Source organism: Empidonax traillii, unplaced genomic scaffold (genome assembly GCF_003031625.1).
Source record: "Empidonax traillii isolate 1590-97213 ecotype Southwest subspecies unplaced genomic scaffold, ASM303162v1 scaffold466:size1224651, whole genome shotgun sequence".
Classification (NCBI taxonomy): Eukaryota; Metazoa; Chordata; class Aves; order Passeriformes; family Tyrannidae; genus Empidonax; species Empidonax traillii.
This window is the reverse complement of record NW_020955659.1, coordinates 1,038,658-1,061,870: the sequence shown is the minus strand read 5'-3', so window position 1 is coordinate 1,061,870 and position 23,213 is coordinate 1,038,658. Positions and strand designations below refer to the sequence as shown.

The window sequence follows — 23,213 nt, the reverse complement described above, 5'->3', positions numbered from 1 at the left end:
GTTAGAATCATAGAATTGTTAAGACTGGAAAACACCTCTAAGATTATCAAGTCCAACTGTTGACCACTTGGACTGCCACTAAACCATATCCCTAAGTACCACATCTAAACATCTTTTAAATACCTCCAGGGATAATGACTCAACACTTCCCTGAGCAGCCTTGTCAATGCTTCACAACCCCTTCTGTGAAGAAATTTTTCTTAATAACCAATCTAAATCTCCCTTGGTGCACCTTGAGGCCATTTGCTCATCCTATTGTTTGTTGCCTGGGAGAAGAGACCAACCCCCATCTGGCTACAAGCTCTTTTCAGGTAGTTGTAGAGAGCAATAAGGTGCCCTCTGAGCCTCCTTTTGTCCAGGCTAAACTCTCAGCTGCTCCTCATAAGACTTGTGCTCCAGATCTTTCACCAGCTCCATTGCCCTTCACACTGCAGTACCTCAAAGTCCTTCTTGCAGTGAGGGCTTGGCATTTATTATATGGGTGTGCTTCTGTCTTATGGTTTGTTTTCTATATCTTTACTAATATAATGAATTATTTTCTGTCCAAGATTTGAGCAGACATTTTCATAGAATCTCATGTAGCACCTCTAGTTTATCTTGAGCAGCAGCAGTTACTTTGCAGCTACTTATGGGGCATGTGAACCTGGGGAGGAGAGTTTCATATTTGAAATGTTTCACATTTATCAAAATTCAGTTTTATTTGCTGTTGTATTGTCTAGTGAATCGGTACCATGAAGTCCATCTCCTCTCAACTCAGTTTTTGCTTTCCTCAGTAATGTTATACTTTCAGCAAATTTTGTATCTGATGTAATATTATCATTCTCACCCTTCTGTAGATAATTTAGGATGATAATGAACAGTTCAGGAACTATTAAACACAGCTACTGTGGTTACCCTCTCTTTGATGTGAGAACAGATCTGCTGTGCCTGACCTTTATTCCCAGCTTTCTACCTATTGCTTTTCCCATGTTCTGTTTAATACCTTTAGAAAGCATTTGGAGGAATCATGCCAAGAGCTCCCTGGGAATCCAAGATAATGTGTTAACCAGATATGTTTACTAGTTCCACATAAGAACACTCACAGAGTTGTAAGACATTGCACCCATCAACAAAAGTTGTCTTGAGTCTTCCTTTTCTGTTGCACTTATCTTTATTTTCACTCATTCCAACCTTTATTATAGTTCTTATCATGTTGTCTCTATGGGCATCAGTTGCATTAATTTATTTTTTCTGGATATCTTTCTAAAACCTAAGGACATATTTCCCAGCTTTTTCCCTTTAGTACTGAGAGTGATTAAATAATAAATTACACACTATGATTAACAGTTCAGCAGTTTAATATTTAACTTGCCTTAAAACACAGATTGACTGTTATGTTGACCTAGCTAGATGTTTTTATTCATTTTATCAATTTATTTTAAAGCCTTTGATAGTTTCTGCTGCTGCTGTTGTCATCACTGCTATCTCTTCCTTCTACTTTTGGATTCTGCCACTACAGAAGAAATAGGTCATACATTTAGGTTTCTTCTCTTTTTGTAGAAAAAAAAAAAAAGCACTTATGAAAGGGTTTTCTTTGAGCTATTTTTGCCAGTTAATATCTGTCAGTATTTCTGTATTTTTAATAGCAGATTTTGTCTGGCTGAACTGATAGTTCTGTACAATTATCTGTGTAAATCCCATTCAATGGAGCAAAGTTAGCACTGGGGGTGGAGAGGACAATAGGAACCCGGGATGGCATAAAATGGACTTTTGCAACATTGGGAAGTTTGCTCTCATCCTTCATTTTGATAATGACAATGTAGTATATTCTACTTACCAGTCAAAGAAATGAACTATCAACAATGGACAAAGAGAACTCTTTAAAGGTGATCCTGTTTGTAATAACTGCCTTGGGGATTTTTGTGTATGTGCATCCAAGGTAACTGCATCTGATCACATGGGGAATCACATTCTTGTTATTCTCTGGAAAAGCTACCTCCACACTCTTTGTTGTTATCCTGCCTGAGCTTTGCTGGTATTTTTTCTTGTTGTGTGTCTCAATGACACCAATTTATTTATAAAGCTTTTAACTCCTGGTGGACTTTAAAAGCAAAGCATTTCTTCCTATAGGAAAAAATACATTATTTTCAACATCTTATGCTCTCAGTTTGCTGGAGGTATGAAAATTGTTATAAAGAGGATTGTATTCTTTATTGTATTGAGTGAAGTGAAAGAGGCAGTTATTTTTCTAGCTGTGGCTGCTGCATGTTCTTTGTATTTTCTGAACTACCTGGTCAGAAATGGGTGTCCTGTAATTATGGTAGCAATGCACCACAATGATACAAAGTTAATAGCTGGTGTTGTAGCAATTCATACTAAAACAGAGTTAGAGGCTAAAAAAGTGTCATAATTCATCTTAACCAGCAGTAATGCTTGCAAGAGTTAGTGCTACCTATTGCTTACCCTCACCCAACTTCAAGAACTCCACAGTAGCTGATGTCCCTCTGATACAATATTATCTTCCGTAGTTCCTTCAGGAACAAAGAATTTGTGCACTGAAGAAGCTTATGCCCTCTTTTGCTATTCGCTGCCCGCAAATTCAAGTGGTTCATCAACCACACACATGCTGTGTTGTCTCCCAAGCCTTAAACAGGGGTCTCCTCCCTTGAAACCCCATCCCGGATATATAACTGGTTGTGGCAGTTCCTACTGGTCATGTGCTTTGAATGTGCTCTTTTAAAAGATCCTGTGCCTGTGGTGTCCAAAAGGAGATGGCAGGCTGCCAGCTGCACCTCCCCTTCAGTGGGACAAAGAAAGGGAGAAGCAGTGACACTGTGGCACGGCCAGGAAAGTGTGTCGTTGTAGAGGGCACCACATTTGAGGCACTCATGATGTAAAATGCGTTTCCTGGCTTATACTCACATGCACAGATTCTTGGGTGTTGTGGAGAATGAATTACATACTTTTCCACCAAACATTTGCAGCCAAACAATTTGATCACACGTTTGCAGACTCAGCTGCTGGAGCTGAAGAAATTAGGAAGATCTGGTGTGCTAGCAGCAACTGGCAAGTAGTATACAAGAAAACCTGAAATAATAGCATAATAATTACACTACTGAATAGAAGTAGTCTATGTCCAAGATTTTGGGTGTTTTACAGATGCTTGAAACTGTGGAACATGACTTCATCTGAGAAAATTTTCAAAAGCAGTGTATTTCCAGCAACTGGATTTTTTGTTAATATTTTGTTTTGTTTTAACTTTAGCAGGTTTGCCCAAAAGGGTGCACATATGACTTTAAATATTAGCACAGTTTCATACCGGAGGGGCAAAGGAATGAAGTGTTCAGAAATATGGACACAGCCATTAGGGAAAGCAACACACACAGGTTTTGATTTTCTCTATTTTACCTTAAAGGAGCCTGTGAATCAAAGCTCAAACTAAAAGGTTGCAGTTTCAGAGGAAGAGCCACGGGGAAAAACAGGAAACCCATACTTCAGAGGAGTCTGGATTTCATCCTTGTATCATTTAAATTTGAAGAGACAAGAGATATCAGTAATAGAAGAGCAAAAAGCCCATGATTTCTGCAAAATTGAAAATTAAAAAATTCAAGATCAGTAATAGTGAAATTAGAAGTAAAGTTATGTAAATGCAGACTTGCATTATAGGTACAGAGCTAAATCCCACCAGCTGAAGGCCTGATTGCTGCTGTGATAGTGGTAGGTACTTTAAAAAATTGAGGTGAGAGATGACAGAGGAACTATAAATCCAATTTTAAACACATTCTGGCCACTTTTCATGACTGCATGCTGAATGAACTGTGACCAAATCTAGTGACCAAATTGTGCTGTTTTCTGTTTTGCATGGTAGTTAAGTCTGTCTGTTGGTTACAGCTTAGGTGGATTTCTTCCATCCTCCGCAGCTGCACTGTTTCGAGTTTGCCAAACAAACCCCCCCAAACAAATATTTCAGAGGTGAAGTTATAGCACTGCTCAATGCCAGCACCTCACTCCTTGTTGGTCTGCTTCATGAGACCTCAACTCCATAATTTATTTCTTTAGTTTCTGGTCAACGTGAAATATATGGTGCTCACCTCAAATAATTACATTTTGAGGTCTCAGAGGTCTACCTTTCAAGATACAATTTTATTAAGAGAATAAAAGCAAACTTTAATAGGAGGCAGAAATGGTTAGTGCATAATCAGCTGAAATCCAGTGGGAAACAATCAAATGAAAAATTTAACAGGCAATACTTAAAAAGTTTTCAAGAGGAGGGTTTGTGTATGGCTAGCAGTGAGATGCAACTTCTTTTTCAAGGACTAACATCTTTTTTTTTTTCTCTGACTGGAGAATTCTTTACTTTCTTTTTTTTTTTGTTTTTTTCCTCTCCTGTGAGTGAAGAAAGGACTTTTGCTCTGGTTTTGGCTTTTTTTTTTTTTTTTTTTTTTTTTTTTTTTTTTTTTTTTTTTTTTTTTTTTTTTTTTTTTTTTTTTTTTTTTTTTTTTTTTTTTTTTTTTTTTTTTTTTTTTTTTTTTTTTTAAGTTCCTTCCAGAAACTGTAGGCCAGCTACCCCTTTCCCCTTTCCTTCAGTCTGTCATGTTGACATGACTTTTGCTAATCTTGTCTAGATAGAAGTTTCTCAGGGTTTTGTCAGACATTTAGGTCAGTCCCAATTCACCCACAACCTGTGAGCACATAAGATAAGACTGGTAATATGTCTCTGCAGCAGAGTAATGAGAGGAGGCTCTCAATCATGCATGAGAAGTAGGGCACGGTGATTATGTGGATGATTATGATTAGATTTATTGCTAATACAATATCTAAACATTCCCCATGCAGTATCTAAATAACAACTGTATCATCTAGTACAATGGCTTATAAGTTGTGTTCCCTCCTGTTGAGACGTGAGCCCCAGTAAGGATCCTCTGCTTTCTAAAGTTCTTGGAGAAGTCTAGCTGCAGCTAAGTTCACTTAATTTCAGATTCAGTCAACAATCTATGTTCAAAGAGTTGTAATACAAGCAAGTTTGGCTAGAAATGTGCAGGTTTGCAGTCTTTGGCCTTGCAGAATTCACAATTACTGAGCAACAAAGCATCTACATAGCTGCCCTAGGATTTTATCTCTGTATTTGTATGGATCTTAGTGCATTTTACTTACCTGTCCAAAAGTGTTCCCCACCTTCAGGATGGATGTACTCCATAGGCGTCTCTGCTGGGGTGGGGGGAGGTTGGGGGAGGGTTTGGGGGAAGGTGGGTTTCCATCCAGAAACTGCCTGCAACTTCGGAAGACCAGTTTGCCCAGTTAGACCAGTCATCAGAAGCATTTTATATCCTTTTGCAGGCTGATGTGGATAGAAGTCAATCACAAAAATCTCATCTACCCATCTCTGGAATGCATTAATTATGTGAGCATCCAGGAGTTTCTTCTGAAATACCCACCGGATGTTCTTATCTTAGGACATTGCCCATAAGAGGCATTGGCAGAAAGAGGTGTGGTAAGGCAGAGGATACACCAAGGAGTAACTATCTTTCATCACTCTCACAGTCCCTGTTTTGCTGGATGCCAGTGTGAAGAAAAGAGTTGATGTTTCAGGTGTGCATCATTTTTTCTAGACTTGAAATATATACCCCATGTTATAGATCAGCTGAGACTGGAAGGGAGGACATTATCATGCCTTGGGCAGAGGGGGACTCATGGCACATCTTCGATAGGTTTTCTTCCTTACCCTGCTCCAACCAACACCTCTGCAGGGCTGATGGCATCAGCAGCCAGCGTCTAGCACAAGCAAAATCCTACCTATTTAGGTAAAATTTCTGTGTTGACAGATAACTTGGTTTTGGTTTATGATGGGTATCTTGGAATCAAGAAGGAATGTCATTTTAACTGTGTTGGGGTAAATAGTACCTCTTCCTTCACCAACTGTTTTGTCCTCACTGAAATGACTCTCACTGAGTGCTGCTCCCCTTACAAATTTGATCCTTTGGGTGGTAAAAAAGATTATAGTGTTGTGGATGTTCAAGAACTTTTCTAGCTGTTTTATTTTATCCTATTTAAACACCACAGTCAGGCCCAGAGAGTGAGTCTCTCCTACGATTTATGTCAGTGTGAGAAGCAGGTTGGATTTTATTACTCTAACTTAAAGTTAATCCTTTGCAGCTTGTGTTCACACTGGCAATGAAATTACAGCAGGAATGAGGTGAGAGTAAGTGATAAAGTCTTGGCATTCGACACTTACAGTGAGTGTGTTCTTGTGAAGTTCTGACTAATTAATTCTTTTTCCAGGCTGCTGTGTGGCTTAGCAATGCACTTCAGTACTGTGATGGATTTTAGATTCAACAAATAACCCAGAATAATAAACACTTTATTGTCCAGTGGAAAGGGAAGTTTTCACTTGTTTGACATTTTTGTTTCAAAAAGTATTTGAAAAACTGGCAAGTTTGGGTTTTTCCTTGTTTCTTAGATCATATAACAATCTTCAGGACGCAAAATGCCCCAAGTCATGTTCTTTATAGGAAATCTTTCTCCAAGATTGAGCTGCACAAGAGAATATAAGACAGACTATGAAAAAATGACATTTGAAAGTGGAGCACACTTGGAAAATACCCTATTTTTCTTTTCTTGGTCCCTCAGAGATTACTGGAGGGCACTTCAGATGTTGTGAAACTGTAACTATTATGGTATGGTACCATAAAGAGTAAGCATAAATATATACACCACATCACCTGTAGACCTGAGACGTGTAAGGAAAAGTAAAATCCACACTAATCACTGAAAATATACCCGCTAAGGGGTTACAAAGCACAGAAACATGACGATTTCAAGGAAAAACAAGGAACGTTCATCCTTTTAATCCCCTCCTGTGGACTTTATCATAAGAAACAACTTATTCCACTGATACTACCATAACCTGCAATTTAAGCTGAACAAACTATCATCAATCCATGCAGTAGTTATTACAGTAAGGAGAAAACTGCGCTATGTTTACAAAGAAAATAAAACCAAAACTCAACCACCAGAGTATGTTTTTCATTCTTTTGATTTCATCAGGTTTGGATTGTCCCAAAGCACTGAAAATATCTGACTCTCTTGTATAACAAAGTATATTAAAAGTGACTGGCATTTAATCTGTCAAGATCACTGTCTTGTAATGGCACAGCAGATGGCTGGGCAATATTACTTCTCACAGAAATGATTGCTAATCAATCTATGTACATGTGTTGTTCACTTCACCCACTCAGCTAAATAAAGTTCAACAGCAGAGTGAACCATGGAATTTTTAGCTTTTTCTGAGCTTTTAACCCAGCAATAACCTACACATTAAGAATCAAACCTACATCCACAGCAATATTTTGATTTTATATAAAATACTTTATATCCTGTTGGAATGCAATGTGCTCATAAAGATGCATTTCTGTCTTTCGCCTGGAATTTCTTTTCCATTAGCTATTATGGAAAGTCATAAGACTTTCCTTTTTTTAGCCATAAAAATTAAAACAGTTGTTTGAGTAAATTTGCTTTTTGAATATGCCATTCTGCTTTTCCATAGTATAACTACTAGAAAGTATATCTTGAACCTTGGATGAGATAATCGATGTCTTCAAAGCAAGGTGTCAAGAGCAGAGGAAGCTGAAGTCTAATCTGTTCTACCAGTTACACCTCCCTGTGCTCTGTCTCCCTCAGAGTTTTTTATGTGATGTCTCTGGCTGCAGTTTTTATTCATTGTATAGTACTTACTGCCATTTAAATTATGCCTTCTCGATGAGGCTATCTGGGTGCGACTGAGAAGGTAGTTCACGCTGCATATTCTTATATACAGTGACTGAAGACTGGGAAATAATAGTTGTGTAGATATCACATTTCTACATGCATCTGTGTACACTTGCCATCTTAAAAAAAAAAGAGTATTTTTTTTGCTTTTATTCTGTTCCTCCAATTTTTAAAATTTTTTTGTCTGAATATGTATAAACGTTATTCTTTTTACTTGGAAGCCTTTATGTCTAAAAGCATTTCTTTCAGACTTCTCTTTTTCTCTTTAACTAATCCACTTCATAGAAGTTTTTGATGTTCCTAATCTACATGTGCCATTTTTCCAGATGAAATGTGCTTCTTAAGTGAAAATCCTCTAACTTCACATGCAGTAATAGCTGGGGGATACAGAAGCTGTCTGAATTTAAATTCTAAGAATTTAGGCATGTTGGATTAGCCTACTGCTGTCTCCATTTTGTTTTTCAAGTTCATGGTTTTGTTTCCTAAATCCTGCTGTTCTACTTCATTGGCTTCACACAGTATTTTTCAGTCTGATTTTAGCAAATTGAGATGTCTATCAAAGTGTTGCCTTTGTTGAGTCTGTAATATACTGGACAACCTCTTGCTCGGAGATTGGAAACATCCCAAGAGCTGAGTTTTCTTTCTGTGTTGTAGTTCTACTGCTACTGCACAGAGAAAGCAGCATTAGTCCTCTAGCAGCCTGGTGTGAGACAGACATACAGTCTTGTGGACATAATTCGCTGGGTATAATTTTGTAACTCTTCAAAGTGTGAGCCTACAGGGGATCTTAGGTTGATACTAAAAGGATACATTTGTGCATTTATATTTATGTAATGATGGACTAAGTTGATGGATTGATAGCCATAAAAAAAATGAAAATTGTCTATTAATTAAAGAAAAAAAAAAGAGAAGTGACAAGTTTAGATGTCCATATTAATGCTTGGTAGCTAAAAGGAACAGAGATATACCTTAACATTGAGTTAGTGTGGATTCATTCCAGCTAAATGAGATAGCCTGAGATAAAAGTATAACCACCTTAGTCTCCATACATAACTTGAGAAGTCATGTAGGCAGCTACTGGGAAAAATTAGCCCTTAAATAGCCTTAACTAGCTTTTGAAAAAGGCCAGGTCACTCTTTTCATTTTTTTCATAAAGAACTAGTAGTGAATATACACTTGTGTTTATGACTCAGTGGTCAGTGACAGAAATACAAGCTCTTACTCCTTCCTTGTGTGAAGTATAGGCTGTTCTGGCAGGAGCTTTCAAATAATTTCTTTTCAAATTGCCTTCATTCCTTTTTTAAGCTCTATGTTCCACTTCTGCTTGACCATGTGGAGTCACAGAGTAGTAATATAATTCAGGTTCAGAGGGACTTCAGGAGGACTCTAATTCAACCTCTTACTCAAATTATGTCAAGTGTAAGCTCAAACGTGTCGCCCAGGACTTTATCTGTTCAGGTCTTGAAACCCTCCAAGGATGCAGATTGCACAGTGTCTCTGGGCAGACTCTCCTGCTGTTTGGCTGAAAGTAAGAACTATCTCTGATTTAATTTATTACCAGTGTTCAGTTAGTTAGTTAGTTAGTTAGTTAGTTTTATTGCCATGCAACTCCAGAAAGTTCTTGGCTCCCTCATTTTGAAATCTTCTTTTAGGCATTGGAAAGGTACTGCTATACACACCCAAAACATTCTTTTTTTCAATCTTACCTAGCCCAGCTCCTCCAGCCTCTCCTTATAGGGTGCATTCTCCAGCCCCAGTGATCTTGGTGAACTCCTACTGGACTTGCTTTGAGTTTGTTGATGTCTTTCTTGTACTGGAATGGACATGTTATTCATAATTGGACATAGAAGTCCAGATGTGGTCTAAAAATTGCTGCATAAAGGGAAATAATGTGAGCTCCTTGTGATCTTGAAAACTATTGCCATTCAGAATCCAGGAAGAACATGAAAAAAATCTGGAGCCTATTTAGTTTCTACTAAATCTGAAGAGAATGAACTCTCATCTGCGTAAGAGCTCTCTGACAAGCCCTGTCACCCTTGTTTAACAAATCCTTTCTCTAAGAAATGTCAGCACATTTCTTCCTTTGTTTTTCTCTCATTCCACAACGTATTGGATCTGGCTGAGATGGAGTTCATTCCCCACAGCAGCCCTCATATTGCTGTGCTTTGCGTTGGTAGCTAGAAAGATGTTGATAACACACCGGTGTTTTGGCTACTTCTGAGCAGCGCTGGCACAGCATCAGCACTGTAACATTCCTTTCCCAGTTGAAGGCAAGATCCTGGGAGGGGACACAAGTAGACCATCTGACCCAAACTGACCAAAGGGATATTCCCATACCATATGACAGCTCAGATACAAAAGCTAAGGAAAGGAGGAGGAAGGGGGGCATTTGTTTTTTACAATGTCTGCCTGCTGAGAAGCTGTCATGCATACTAAAAGCCCTGCTTCCCAGGAAGTAGCCAAACACCGCTTGCCAATGGGAATAGAGAATAAACTTTGTGCACACACAAACTTTTGATTTTTGCTTTAGTAAACTGCCTTATCTCAACCTACAAGTCATTTTCCATCTTGCTCTCCTCTGTCTTGCCGGGAAGTGGAGTGATAGAGTGGCTGGGTGGGCACCTGGTGTTTAGCCAAGGTCAACCTACCACACATGAAGGTACATAATACCTATAAAAATCAACTTTTTTGGAATTGACAATAAGTTGCAATGTGAAGAACAAAGGAAAGCTTAATGAAATTAAAAGATAGATGAAGTGAACCAAAGTAAAAAGAACCTCAGTGACTGACTCACTAGAGAAAGCATTGACTCAAAATATCTGATCCATGGGATAATAGAATTCAGCAGCTTGAAATGAATAACTAAAATATGTAAATTTATAATAATTAGGACAAAGTTCACTTGGGGACTTACAGACATCACAAGCACAAGGAGTGAAGCAACTAACTTTTTTCTGTTAGAGAGATTTTTATAGGCTTGCAAGTGGGAAATGGCTTGTTAATAGCATTGTGGCGTTTTACAGCAGGCCAGAGAGCTCACTGCCAGAGAGAGTGTGTTGTATTTTCTTAGGTAATGGCTCTGCTGGAGGGACAGGAACCAGTTTGCTAAACCCAGAGGTGGCAATAATTGTTTGGTATCAAATAAATCCTGGTAGAGTTATGTGATCTCAGCTAAGTACTGTCCAGATGCCCTTTGTTGTTCCTTTCACATGCTTACTGGCTTTGGACTAGTTTAAAGATGTCCCACTGCTTCTCCTGTATCTCCCATGCCAGTGAATGTCTTCAGGTGAGCAAAGAGTGAAGGATGGAATTTTTTGGGATGCTGATAAGTATGGGCAAGTGAATAAACCTGTGTTTACTTCTCACATTCAAAATAACGATGGGTGAAGCATAAGTGAAACTCTCTTTCTGTGTTAGCAAGAACAAAGATATCAAGATTCACATTTCTTTCTGCCTGATGGTGCCGTAACTGCTGGTCGGATACAGCAGTGATGTTTTTAAAAGGCAGGGTGAGACAAATTTGTGCTGCTATATTTACGCTTGCCATTGCTGAAAGCCAAATTAAGGAATTACGAAGAAATAATTACTTCTTTGAAGATGAATATGAATCTGTGTTACTTGTGGTGGTGTAACATGTTTTTCTTACTGCAAATATGCATCCTTACTGATTCTGCACACTATATGGATTCATGCTGATTTCATATTTTAATAAATTTTTTAGGCAGATCTTGCCGGTTTTGTCTTTCTCCTTCTCCTTTTAGCCTTTCTCTTTGTCCCCTTTCCCATCTTTCCCATACTCCTTAGGTGTCCATTATGGCTTTTTTATTGGTCTTTTAAATTTTCTCTAGCATCAGCTCCCGCAACTGGTGGCTTTGTCATATAGCTTCTAAAATTAGAATTCTTTGGTGGTTGTGGACTGATCTTAGCAGATTTTGCCAGGAAATTTTTCATGGTAAAACATAAATTGCTGTATGGGTATTTTCAGGATATGTACTGGAGTTGTTACAAGATTTGTAAAGAGATAGAAGAACTAAAATACTGCAACAAGACCATGACTCCATCTAATGCAGTTCTCTTCTTCCAACATTGTGTTCTTGTCAGCCAAATAATGACAATACTGAGTTAAAGATTTCAGGGTCTGGTATTGGACAGTGATTCACTGAAAATACAAGAGCACATGTAAACCTTACTGTTGCATACTAGGATTTTTTTCATTAAAGTGAATTGAATTTGTCCTCTACGTGTCCAGTTCTGATCTCGTCACTACAAGACAGATATGCACGTAGTGAAGAGACACCAAGAGAGGGCTATGAAGATGTTTAAGGGCCTGGAACATCTCTTCTATGAGAAGAGATGCTGTTCAGTCTAGAGAAGAGAAGGTTCAGGTGGAAGCACGTAGAAAAGCTGGAGCCAGTCTCTATTGAGTGTTGCCCAGTGATAGGGTAAAAGTCAATGGGCACAAACTGAAACACAGGAAATTCCCACTGAGAATCAGAAAACACTTTTTTACCATGAGGATGACTGAGCAGTAGTGCAGGTTGCCCAGAGAGGTTGTGGAGTCTCACTCCTCTGAGCTATACAAAAAACACTTGGACGTGGTCCTCAACAAGCAGTTCAAGGTGTCTCTCCTTGAACAAGTGTGAGGTGACCTCCAGAGGTCCCTTCCAACCTCAACTGTTCTGGCATCCTATGTTTCTTTGTTATTTTTCCCAGTAACGAGGAACTTTTAAGGAAATCCCTTCTCTTTACAGTAGCTCTGATAAAGATAATGAGGAAGTTATCACGTTATTGAAATCAACTATTTTAATATGTAATCAGAAGCTGTTTTAAAGAATAAAAGTAGGCTGCACCATCAGAGTAAAACTGAGAGCTGTTTTTAGCTTCAGAACAAGTGAGTGAGCATTGAGGTAGCTATCTGCTAATGCCAATATAAGTAGTGGAGCTGCAGCTACAAATGGGACATTTAAAGCTATTTGTGAAGGAAAGTACAGGGGGTTTTTTGGTTGTGTCATTATAGTACATAGAAAAAGACAGGTCTTTCATGATGGCAAGACTTTGACTGAGAGCAAGTGGTTATCTGCAGATCAGATGAATCTGAACAACAAAACTAAGCTGCTGAAAAGAAGTTATTTCACTTTTTAAGTTTATCTTTCTTTTTTATTTCAAACAGTGGAAGCCCTACATTTAGGAACATTGATGGCAGCACATGGCTATTTCTTTCCAATCTCAGACCATGTTCTAACACTGAAGGATGATGGCACCTTTTATCGATTCCAGGTAGGTATTTTCAATATGTTCTTGACTTTCAAAAATGGAGACTAATATTAAAAGCCTTGCACAAAAGTTCACAGCAAATTTTAATGGTGAAAATTCCCATATAAGTAAAAAATGTAGAAAGAATTGATTTATAAATTTTCAGCAAAGTGTTAAGATGATAACAACCATTTTGATATCTGGAAAAAAGTGTGATAATGCTAAGTGTGGAAGTATCTCTCATGAAATAAATTTATATAATATTTTGGAAATATAATAAAGCAAATTAAATTATCTTATTGACCCTTCTTCCTAGTATAGTCTTAATTTGGAAAGGGGGAAATATTTTAATTATAAGCCTATAGCAGATATTTGATAAATAATGGAGGGTAATTATTTTCCTTCTTATGTGAGGATTTCCTTACTGGTGACTGAGTAGTATTGGAGTAGTGTATATTCTTCTAACAAGTGCAGACACATTTGTACATCAATCTGTCAGTCCCATTGCCTAAAACAAACATGCAGATGCTTCAGAACAAGCTGGAAGTATTTATATGTATGTATGTATGTGTATGCCTATACTTAAAAGTATATTATTCAGATACCTACACAATTGTATTTTATTATATTAGATTTCAAACTGAGAGCCTGGGAGCGGGAGTGTTTTGGTTTTTTTTCTAATAATAAATAGCAGGCTAGAATTTTCAAGTACAATACTTCCGGTGACTTGAAGCAAATATGGTGGCAAAACACCAGCTTATTCTAGAGAAGGAATTAACTTTGCTTGCCATGTGCCACCTTTGGCAATGGTGTTGTTGTTCTGTACTGCTGTTCTTATTAAGTGATCTTTCTGGTAAGTATCACCAGCAGCTGGTCCAAGATCTTCCCTAGATATTTATTGCTTTGAAATGGTATGATGATTACCACTATAAAATTGAGTTTGGTAATTCTGCTTTGTTACTTCTAACTGTGTATATTATACTTACGGAATAATAATATCTGGTAGAGCAAAATCTATTGTCTTCAAGACAATAAACTGTGTCTTACAGATTGTTTAAATAAGAAGCCATCAAGAATAAAATAAAACTAAGACTGTGGTCTTTAAAAGTCAGAAGAGAATTGTGATACACTGGAGGCCAATCATAGTCTCAAACATTATATTATATTAATCACTGTACAATACTTTCATCATTATTTTGGCCTCAGTTCTATAGATCCACATAAGGGGAGAGAATGGCTTGCAATATTTTTTTAAACCAGAATCTTTGCTTGAATATAATTAAATATGCACAGCACAGTCTGGCAAGAAAGAGAATTACTATTGCATACCTGCAAACAATATTATCATATTTTCGTATTTAGATCCTGTGAGTCATACAGTGCAAAAAAAACTTGACCTTCAGCAGAACAGAAAGTTAGATGGGTAATACGAAGAGCTGTCATTCCAAGCCTTCTCCCCTAGATCCACAGCTACCTTTGACCCTGGTGAGAGTATTTGAAGGAAAAGGTTTATTTTAAGCTCATGGAGCTTCATTCTCCTCAGTGTTCAGTATAAAGAAGAGAGATGGCACATGACTTAAGGGGCTTATTGATGAGGTAAATGGAAAGGAATCATGGAGTGATTGAGGCTCCACTTGCTGGCTTGTCACTCCATGAGCAGAGGTCAGAAGGACAAAATATCCAAGGACTTCATTTTGCAGAGCATAGTACTTACTCATAGGAGTACTAGCCATTGAATTCTGCACAGCTGCTGGTCTGCTTCTATCTCAAGTACTGGGAAATAAGCACCTCCGCTGGCATGATAATTCTACTGAAGTAAAGTACAGACTAGAATTAGCTTCACTGTGAACCACTGAGATTGCCACAGCTACACTGCTGTGAGCTTTCCTCAGAGAGGTCTAGAGCCTACATGTTTGGACCTGAGTATTGAGTATTTGGACATGAAGCTTCAGTGAGAGCTAGATTGTAAACTTTTATCAGTTTATTTACATAAGTAAAGAATTTGGCACCTGTTTGACAAACATGTATAAGATGGCTTTCCTTGAGTGTCGCTCGGTCTCTATCTGCAGTGTTTGGGTTGATTGCTGTTCTGTGATACCTTTTGCATTGCTATTTCTATGCTAACAGTGATAATGCAGCTTTAGCTGTCAGCGTATGGCATGAGAAAAAATTCATAGTTATATCAAACTGAGTTATAACTGGAGTTATAACTGGTGTTATAACAGCAAAATTCATTTGATTACAACTCCACATTCCCCAACAAAGTAAGGCTTGTATAAAATCTGTTACTGAAGCTGTTGAATTGGAAGACAAAGAGAGTATAGTCAATGGGGAGGAAAGTTTGACTGCAAATGTGTGAATTTTGCACTGGAACAGATGTTCAGGGGCTTTGGAAATGGTGCCCTCTGAGTATTGGACAGGATTCACAAATTTCTGGATATTTTAATAGAAAGAGAAAACTGTGCACCTGCCAGCACTGAAAAGTTCAGAAGCCATCCCTGCAGAGAAATCTCTGCAATACAGAGAACTGTCCTATAAAAACAGACTAGCTGTAATAATGATCTCCATGCACTTCATGTTTTGTTTTCCAAAGGGTGACACATTCCCTCCTGACAGTATTACATCCAGTTTGTTTTAAACAACCTTCTGTTCTATAGAAATAGATAAAAGCAGTGGAGTTTTTTTGCTTCATTTGAACAAATGCCCTTTTACAGGCAAAAATTATATTTTTTCAGTTTTTACTCTTGCCATCAGGAGGCAAGAGTATAGTTACATCTACTTTTTTAAATAATGTGAAATAAAAAAAATAATTCTGGATCATTCTTTGACCTACTCGGGCATTAATTAGGTTAGTTTATGTGATATCAATTTAATTCAAAGGAGATGGATCTAAATATTAATTGCCTTATTAAGAGATGATTTTTTGTTTCATTAGTTTCAATAAGGAAAATGAGAAAAGCTACATTGCCTTTTCCTGGTAATTTAAGCCTGGGACCAAAGAAGGAGCTAAATACCTGCTAACCACTTTCTTCTACCTGAGAATAAATAGACAGGAGGGGCCCAAATAAGAAAAGCAAGCTGTACCTTAGAAATCAGATTGTCTCTGGACCAGGGATTACTCATTGAGATCTTTCATCTGTGTCCATGTATGTTTGTTCTGGTGAGGAATGCCCGACTTGCCTTCTCAACTGGTAAAACGTTGATTTCCTCTACAAGTTCCAAATGCATTCTAAGTGTCTCGATGTTAATAGTGAAATACAATCTTCCTACTATCTTTTGGCTTTAAACAAACTTCTAGGACACTTGAGATTAGTGATAGTCACACTTCCATTTCATAAATTAATTTTCAGAGATGAGGGTTAGGTTTTGCCGTTTGTTTTGTAACTTTTAAGATGAAAGACACAAGTAAGTGAGAAAAAGTGTGAAAATGGGAATAGTTTCTTGTGAAAGCATGAGTCTGGTGAAGATAGCAGCAAAACTCATGGACCTCAGCAAGATGAAGATGTGGACTGTGATGTCTTTTCCTGTTCTACCACTGGGAACACTTTCTTGACAAATGCTTTTAACCTCTCTGGCTTTGTTTTCCTAAATTGGGGCTAGAATTGTATAGCAATCACTGTTAGGATCTTGAAATATCTTTGCTGCAAAATAGCTTAGAGCGTGAAGTGTTGTGGATCGTCATGTCTCAAGTGGAATGACATTGCTTTACGCATCTCTTTGAGTCATCTTTACCTGCCTAGCTACCTCTTGGCTCAATCCTGGGCCAGCCTCTAGCCATTCTGAGTACTGAGTCTGTGGCAGAACATCACAACCCTTCAGCCACTCTCCAGAGCCTTGCTGAATCATCTACTGTGCCTTGAAGGAAGGATTTTATTGGGAGCCAGATTTTAGAAACAAAAAAGAAACAGATTTTCTTATCCAACATTTGGCAGATTTTCTTTGGCAATTGCAGTTGCAATGACTAATTCATTGTCTCTTCAGCTCAGGCTCAGCATATACAGGTTATGTTTAGGTTTCAGAGGGAAAATGATTTCAAATCCACGTGTCTTTCTGACTTCCCTTTATTCTTCATTAACTCTTTAGGCGGACACACTTCCCCCGCTCTGCTTTCCATGCTCCTGCCCTTTTCAGGTTAGAAAAGAGAAGTCACAGAGCCAAAATTTTGTTTCCAAATTCCTCGAACTCTTTTTTCATGATTTTGAGCTAACCATGCAGCACTGCTTGCTGGGTCCTTCCTCTGTGGGCTTGACAGTGCTAGACTAGCAATCTTACCCTTTTCCTTTACCAGGAGATCATTTGTGTCAACTGCAATGAATTTAAAACAGAATGCCCATGAATTTTGCCTCCCATCATGCAAAGTATTTGAAATTGTGCATAACTACTTTTCAGCAAAGACTTGATTTCTGCCGGTTATAAAGGCTCCCTGGTGCCTGTGAGAAGAATAGCAGTAATATGCAAAGGTTTATAAGTGATTTGAATATTCCTCCCCCATCCAAGTAATTGGATTTTAAAAAATTCCATGGAGTGGAGCAGCTTCAGAGACAACAACTCTTTTTTTATTACTATCAACAAGGGGTAACTGAAAGATGCTTAATGATTTCCCTTCTCAGTAATACAGTTTAATGCATAGAAATTAATCATGTTTTATAAAAGCTGATGGGAAACACTGATTTTCACAAGTGACTGTTTCATTAGCTCAGATATTATTATTGATTAATTTTGTGGTAGAGCCAAGGCAAATCTATTTGCTTTATCACAGGATTGCTTACGATGCATATGCATTATGAGTGCCAATTTGTTTATTGTGGAATATGTACTACATTACAAGATTTAGTTTCATATGACTTTATTAATAGGAGAATTATGGATTTCCATGACTAGGTTTACTTAATGATGTTAACATATAATGCAAGAGAACCAGTATGCATTTGTGTGTACAAAACCAGTTTTCTGCCAATGGTAGAAAGATCCCCGTAACAGCCTTTTTTTGTTCTGAAGGCTTAAATGTCTCCACAATCACATCTGCAGTACTAGGTAAACCTTACTCTTTTAGCTCCTAACTTGTCCTGGCTGCTGATTCAAATTATATGTAAAATTAAACAAAGTGCCTCAAAAGTGTACTGATAAAAACTGGCAGCATTATTTCTGCTTGGGCTGATAAACAGTACTTGACTTTCCCCAAACCGTTCTACCACCTACTTTCCTTCAGCTATAAGTGGGATGTCATGGCAAAATGACAAATGTTCCCTGTTTAATACTCCTTCATGATGAACTGCTTCACGTTTCTTTCTGAGGAAAAGTAAAATTCTTAAGTATGATAATTCCTTCAGGTTTTCTATATTTCACAAAAAAAACCCCAACAACCCTTGGTATTTCATAATCTTCTCTTTAAATATGGTGGTGTTGTGGTACAACTTGTTATGCCAAATCCATAGCTGTCCTGGATAAAATCTTCACTTATGCACTTTTAGATCATGAAACAAGGCCCACAGACTGTGTAATGTTTGTGTTATAGGAATATATGATATTGCAGGGGATGTTCTAATTCTTCGACAGTGTACTTGGCATACGTGATTTGTAACAAATAGTTGAACCAAGCTTTGTTTGCGTAGTCCAGCTGTAGAGAAGGTAATTTATTATGCAGAGATTTTCTGCATTGCTGTGGGATTTTTTTAACAGATCAAATGAGAACAAGCAGAACTCCTTTGCACATGCCTCCTATTCTCATTTCCGACCTCATTCCATGAGACCAGGGATCTTCTCATCAAACTGTTCTTACTTCCTAACCTTTCTGTGCTGAACAAGGCAAATCGTTCTCCCCCAGTTCTTCGTGGATAACTTCTCCAGCAAATTCTTCTAAGGGATTGTTAAATATCTGGAGTGTGAAATTGTGTGGAGACTTTTGAAACAGAAGTGGAAACAGAACATACATTAAAGTCACATGGTATGTGTTTAAACTGTTTGAGGTCTATAACAAGGGACAAAATAAACTTCAGATTAAAACAAGAACTTTATGACTGATAATACCAAACAATTTGGCAAAAAAATGCAGAATATTCCTTTGGAAAAACATCAGTCATGTTAACTACACACAAATTTATTGCTGGTGCTTTTTTCTATACAATCACAGCACTGAAAAACATACTTTGAGCAGAAACTTTTTTCGTATCATGCTTTTTTTTTCAGTGTCTAGGTTTTTTTAAAGTTTTTTTTTTTTCTTGACACTTTGGACTTTTTTTTACTTTAAGTCTTAATCCTGTCTCTTACCCCTATTTCTTGTGCCTGGTGTTAGGAGAATTTTCCTTATCTCTGCACAAATCAGTGCCATTTCCTGCTTTGATAGCAAATAATAGATATCTACTCTGAGTACAACTTCATGAGCAGCTATAGCTGCTTTTGAGCACATATCTTAGGGTGATAACAGAAATCTTTGCTTGCTGGTAAGAAAGTGATGTAGGACTTTGCCTTGGTCAAAATACATAGCATCTACTGTTTACTTGTCATCAAGTAGGGGTTTTACACTGTTTTTGAAAAATCCAATTATTAGTAACCTTTAGCTTTTAAAGATTAAAACCAGATAGTGTATTACAATTATTCAATCCAGAAAGTAGATCTCGAAAAATTATAAAACATAAAATTTCATCTTTCCCCCTTTTCTGGAAAACGTAGTTCTTCCCCTTTCTGAAGTCTTCTGAAGCTCCTCTGCCTTATGTGATTTTAGGTTTTGTTTGTTTGTTTGTTTTAAAAAAACTGCCCATGTTTCAAAGGTTACTCAAAGGAATGTTTTTCCATTTGTAACTTGCCCTTCAGGTAACTTGATTCCCTTTAAACATTATGCAGATAATTCAATACTTTTTATAACTCTCAGCAGTTAGATAGTAGTTGCAATGGGGCTGGAGACAGAGAAGAAAAGAATCAGAACAAGAATTTCCTCATAATATTTACACGTGCATATAAATTACAGTACTGAGGAACAAGGAGTCATTCTTCAGTTTGGTCAGGCTTTTTTTTGTTTGTTTGTTTGTTTGTTTGTTTGTTTTTTCACAAATAAATACAGTTTACCCACATGATAGCACAATAAATCCTAAAGTATTCTGTGCTGCATTTCATCAGCCTTCCAAACTGCACTGTCTGACCTCATAAAAATATTTCCCTTCCAGGTTTTTTTTTTGCCCTGTGCTTTGCCCTGTAGTTTTATCTTCATGTCCAATTTAATTTTGGGCATGTTCGCAGAGCGGATTGCAGGCAGACTTGAACTTTGATCCCTCCGGGAGCCAGCTGGCTGGAGGCCAGCTCCAGCCATGTTGCAGTGCCTGGGCTGATGAGCTGTGCTTCTCAGCAAACACATTAAATGCACCCGAGCACCAGGAAGGCAGGGTCATGGCCTGCAGTTCAGAGGCAGCTTGTGCATGCCCAGTCCAGAGCATCGGCAAGGAGAGCTCATGCCTGTGCGTCATTCCCTGGGCACAAAGACCTTTATCTCCCTCCTTCTGGAGATTCAAACAAGGAAGGCATTTAATAATCTGTAATAGCTGTTGTTTGAACCCCTTTCTCATATTGTAATGTTTGCCTTTTACTGGGGCTTCTTTTTGGCTTACCTTATCACACATTGTTGAAACCTTTTAATATGGCTTATCATGTGCTTTGCTAATTAAAACTCGTGGTCTGTTTTAACTTTTCTGCTTTTATCTCCCTGGTACAGGGAGGCTTAGACTCATTCTTAGTAGCATTATTTATGCTTTTTCCATGATCTCTTCTCTACGCTTAGTTCATTGGAAATTGCCAGTGTGGTTACACTGGCCTGTCACTGCACTTTCTCTCCAGAGATACTCAGACATTTCATACAGTCTCTTTCAAAAACTACCATCTCCCATCCGTCTCTGTCCCTTGGTTACTTTCCCAGGAGACCTCCTCTGCTGGCCCTCATGTTGCTATGCTTGTCTTTGCAGAATACCAGTCTCATTCTATAGTCACTTTCACTCCAACTGCTACACACCCGCAAAGTGTTGGTCAGGTATTCTCTAATGGAAAAAAATCTATTTTGTCTGTTCGCTCATAAGTTTTGTTCACCTTTGGAAAGGAAAAAGCATCCTTGGTGCATTTTTATATTTCTCAGCATTAGTCTGAACGGAGTCTTTGTGCTAGAAGCAGATTCTGACATTAGGATGCACCTTTTTATCCTTCAGAAAAGCCTTGGCCACCTCTGCCTCCTAGTGAGCTAAAGCAGCAATATTTCACAACACTGAAGATCGTGTTCCCTTTCCCATGTTTTGTTTAATGCTCATACTGCCTTCACCTCTGAAGTGCAAGTTCCAATAGAAGTGAAATGTGTTATTTCAAATAAATACTGAAAACAATACGCTGGCTGGGTGTAGCTTTTCATTTATGTATGAAACAAAAGTCTTCCTCTAACATCATTAATATGTAATTGTGAATATATAATGTTTCCTTGTAGCCTGATGGGAAATGAATGCTGAAAGCAATTTTGTGATTTTCTCTAAATCAGAGGATGGAATTTATTTTTTAATCTCAGCTGGGATGGAGTATATGTAATTTGTCAAAAGAAATCCTAAGTATGCATGAGGAGCTTTAATATGGATTTTGCAGCAAGTATATCCACAAATGCAAGAGTTTCAGCTGAGGCACTGCCTGAGCAGATACAGTTTCTATGTATTTAGTAACCCTCCCTTCGTTCTTTTCTTGAGAAGCTCATCTTGAACCTGTAAACAGAGGTTACAGTTACTGTTAGCTGGAAAATGATGTAGCTGTTCCTTTCTTCCTGGGCCTCTCCCAAGGCACACTTCATGCCACTAAGGAAGGACTGTTCTCCCTTCCTGAATTTGTAAACTGTATATTTCAATTATGCTGACTTTTTGCTTTATATGGCTCACATTGTTAAATTACTTTTATAGCTTCTTGCTTCAAAAGTCGCTGAGTACTGCAATTCCGTCTTGAGGGGTTCCTCCCCTTTTTCTATTTGAGCTTATACGTGCTTCTACTGGGCACTTTGATTTTAGTGGTACTGTGAGGAAATCATTTATCAGAGAATTACTTATTCTTGCTCCTTACAAAGTGCCAAACAATTTACAAGAAACACATCTCAGCCTTTGAAATCAGCTTGTGACAGTCCCTTTTTCTACCCTTCAGCTTATTGCTGTTGCTTGCTAAATAGCACGTTCTAAATTGCTTCTATTAAAGTTGATGGGTCAATGTTACAATAGCGAGAGATTTTTCACAATATATATTTAGTTTGACAGTTGTTGTGAATGTGCCACCCTTCAGCCCTGCTGGTTTCCAGATTAGCATTAAAACAATTTTGAGGGAAGTGAGAAGCATTTTTGTGGCTGGGAGCTCTTTGAGAAAAAACTATGAGAAACAGACAGTAAAGCAGAAAGTTTCCTTAAAGAAGAACCTGTGTTTTTAAATACCACTCAAACCAGTCCACAAATTTAATAAGTTTAATTCAACTACTCAAATCTTATGAAGCTCTCTATTATCTGTGTGTGTGTGTGTGTATACATAGGTCAGTCAATCAATCAATTACAGAATATTCTGACTTGGAAGGGACCCACAAAGGTAATTGAGTCCAGCTCTTAAGTGAATGGCCCACACAGTGAAGATGTGTTATGAAAAAAAATGCTATAATTGTTTTAAGTTTAACAAAAATTTTCTATTTTAAAAATGAAGTTATTTGTTTGTAAAATGCCTATATGGTCTTATATTTTTTATTTGTTAGAAGTGAATTATTTTATCAGTGCATTTAGCACAGTTTTTATAAGGATAGTGTTGAAGTAATTGCTGGTAGTTTTATTGTCTTTCTCTTAAAAAAAAAATCCCATTTTAAATCATAATTGGTAAACAATTAGAAAAAAATTGACTGTGGTAAATTTAGTGGCACTTTTAAACAAATAACTTTCAGGAAAGTATATTGATTACTAATCTATAATAATGAAAACTCTTCAAAACCAAGAACTGAATGAACCTCAAAGGATCTCCTGTGTTTACACCTTCTAAAAATTATTCTTCAGGACATGTGACAGATGTGTTTCTAGGGAAGATGTAATCTCACTACCTAACCTTGTGGGTTTTTTTCCCCTAACTTAGAGAATAAAAAGAACCCTTTTTTATTCTTCTTCAGTGTCATTCTGACAGTAGTGTAAAAAACAAGTATATAATAGTAATTTTCTGGTTTGATGCCTACTTCAAAATTGTCAACT

The 23,213-nt window shown here is 37.6% G+C and overlaps 1 protein-coding gene across 9 annotated transcripts in view; it reads left to right on the top strand.

Annotated features, from left to right (window-relative positions):
* RGS7 (regulator of G protein signaling 7) overlaps window positions 1-23,213 on the top strand; it is a 242,150-nt gene that overhangs the window by 145,542 nt on the left and 73,395 nt on the right. For all 9 annotated transcript variants that reach the window (XM_027895752.1, XM_027895753.1, XM_027895750.1 and 6 more), the window contains exon 5: window positions 12,914-13,020. In XM_027895752.1, the coding sequence (XP_027751553.1) occupies window positions 12,914-13,020 (107 nt within the window). The remainder of the gene's footprint in view (window positions 1-12,913; window positions 13,021-23,213) is intronic.